The sequence below is a fragment of the Oncorhynchus tshawytscha genome, unplaced genomic scaffold, assembly GCF_018296145.1.
Source record: "Oncorhynchus tshawytscha isolate Ot180627B unplaced genomic scaffold, Otsh_v2.0 Un_contig_1256_pilon_pilon, whole genome shotgun sequence".
Lineage (NCBI taxonomy): Eukaryota > Metazoa > Chordata > Actinopteri > Salmoniformes > Salmonidae > Oncorhynchus > Oncorhynchus tshawytscha.
The window spans coordinates 192,501-195,000 of record NW_024609555.1 but is presented as its reverse complement, the minus strand read 5'-3'; the positions used below and the strand labels follow the sequence as shown (position 1 = coordinate 195,000).

At 48.4% G+C, this 2,500-nt stretch overlaps 1 protein-coding gene across 1 annotated transcript in view; it reads left to right on the top strand.

Annotated features, from left to right (window-relative positions):
- The window catches only part of LOC121845138 (voltage-dependent T-type calcium channel subunit alpha-1H-like), a gene marked incomplete at its 5' end in the record, with an annotated part of 117,814 nt that overhangs the window by 15,191 nt on the left and 100,123 nt on the right, over positions 1-2,500 (top strand). The window contains 1 exon segment of the mRNA XM_042315882.1: positions 1,125-1,284. Within this exon segment, the coding sequence (XP_042171816.1) occupies positions 1,125-1,284 (160 nt within the window).

Here is a 2,500-nt window from a genome sequence, read left to right as displayed (position 1 = left end):
TGCTGGGTAACGCCCTGTTCCTAGACTCTCTCTCTCCATGCTGGGTAACATCCCTGCTTCCTAGACTCTCTCTCTCCATGCTGGGTAACGTCCCTGCTCCTAGGCTCTCTCTCTCCATGCTGGGTAACGTCCCTGTTCCTAGACTCTCTCTCTCCATGCTGGGTAACGTCCCTGCTCCCTGACTCTCTCTCTCCATGCTGGGTAACGTCCCTCTCTCTCTCCATGCTGGGTAACGTCCCTGCTCTCTCTCCCATGCTGGGTAACATCCCTGCTCCTAGACTCTCTCCCATGCTGGGTAACGTCCCTGCTCCTAGGTTCTCTCTCTCCATGCTGGGTAACGTCCCTGCTCCTAGACTCTCTCCATGCTGGGTAACGTCCCTACTCCTAGACTCTCTCTCCCATGCTGGGTAACGTCCCTGCTCCTAGACTCTCTCTCTCCATGCTGGGTAACGTCCCTGCTACTCCTAGACTCTCTCTCTCCATGCTGGGTAACGTCCCTGCTACTCCTAGACTCTCTCTCTCCATGCTGGGTAACGTCCTGCTCCTAGACTCTCTCCATGCTAGGTAACGTCCCTGCTACTCCTAGACTCTCTCTCTCCATGCTGGGTAACGTCCCTGCTACTCCTAGACTCTCTCGCTCCATGCTGGGTAACGTCCCTGCTACTCCTAGACTCTCTCTCTCCATGCTGGGTAACGTCCTGCTACTCCTAGACTCTCTCCATGCTGGGTAACGTCCCTGCTCCTAGACTCTCTCTCTCCATGCTGGGTAACGTCCCTGCTACTCCTAGACTCTCTCTCTCCATGCTGGGTAACGTCCCTGCTACTCCTAGACTCTCTCGCTCCATGCTGGGTAACGTCCTGCTACTCCTAGACTCTCTCTCTCCATGCTGGGTAACGTCCCTGCTCCTAGACTCTCTCTCTCCATGCTGGGTAACGTCCCTGCTCCTAGACTCTCTCCATGCTGGGTAACGTCCCTGCTACTCCTAGACTCTCTCCATGCTGGGTAACGTCCCTGCTACTCCTAGACTCTCTCTCTCCATGCTGGGTAACGTCCCTGCTCCTAGACTCTCTCTCTCCATGCTGGGTAACGTCCTGCTCCTCTTTTTCTTGTTGTGGTCATGTAGGTATGCGTATCCTGGTGACTCTGCTCCTAGACACTCTCCCCATGCTGGGTAACGTCCTGCTCCTCTGTTTCTTCGTCTTCTTCATCTTCGGCATCGTCGGCGTGCAGCTGTGGGCGGGGCTACTGAGAAACAGGTGCTTCATGGGAGAAGACTTCAGAACGTGAGTCTCTCTCTGTCTCTCTCTGTCTCTCTCTCTCTCTCTCTCTCTCTCTCTCTCTCTCTCTCTCTCTCTCTCTCTCTCTCTCTCTCTCTCTCTCTCTCTCTCTGTCTCTCTCTCCCTCTCTCTCTGTCTCTCTCTCTCTCTCCTCTCTCTCTGTCTCTCTCTCTCTCAATTCAATTCAATTCAATTCAAGGGCTTTATTGGCATGGGAAACATGTGTTAACATTGCCAAAGCAAGTGAGGTAGACAACATACAAAGTGAATATATAAAGTGAAAAACAACAAAAATTAACAGTAAACATTACACATACAGACGTTTCAAAACAGTAAAGACATTACAAATGTCATATTATATATATATACAGTGTTCTAACAATGTACAAATGGCTAAAGGACACAAGATAAAATAAATAAGCATAAATATGGGTTGTATTTACAATGGTGTTTGTTCTTCACTGGTTGCCCTTTTCTCGTGGCAACAGGTCACAAATCTTGCTGCTGTGATGGCACACTGTGGAATTTCACCCAGTAGATATGGGAGTTTTTCAAAATTGGATTTGTTTTCAAATTCTTTGTGGATCTGTGTAATCTGAGGGAAATATGTCTCTCTAATATGGTCATACATTGGGCAGGAGGTTAGGAAGTGCAGCTCAGTTTCCACCTCATTTTGTGGGCAGTGAGCACATAGCCTGTCTTCTCTTGAGAGCCATGTCTGCCTACGGCGGCCTTTCTCAATAGCAAGGCTATGCTCACTGAGTCTGTACATAGTCAAGGCTTTCCTTAATTTTGGGTCAGTCACAGTGGTCAGGTATTCTGCCGCTGTGTACTCTCTGTGTAGGGCCAAATAGCATTCTAGTTTGCTCTGTTTTTTTGTTAATTCTTTCCAATGTGTTAAGTAGTTATCTTTTTGTTTTCTCATGATTTGGTTGGGTCTAATTGTGCTGCTGTCCTGGGGCTCTGTAGTGTGTGTTTGTGTTTGTGAACAGAGCCCCAGGACCAGCTTACTTAGGGACTCTTCTCCAGGTTCATCTCTCTGTAGGTGATGGCTTTGTTATGGAAGGTTTGTGAATCGCTTCCTTTTAGGTGGTTGTAGAATTTAACAGCTCTTTTCTGGATTTTGATAATTAGTGGGTATCGGCCTAATTCTGCCTTGCATGCATTATTTGGTGTTCTACGTTGTACACGGAGGATATTTTTGCAGAATTCTGCGTGCAGA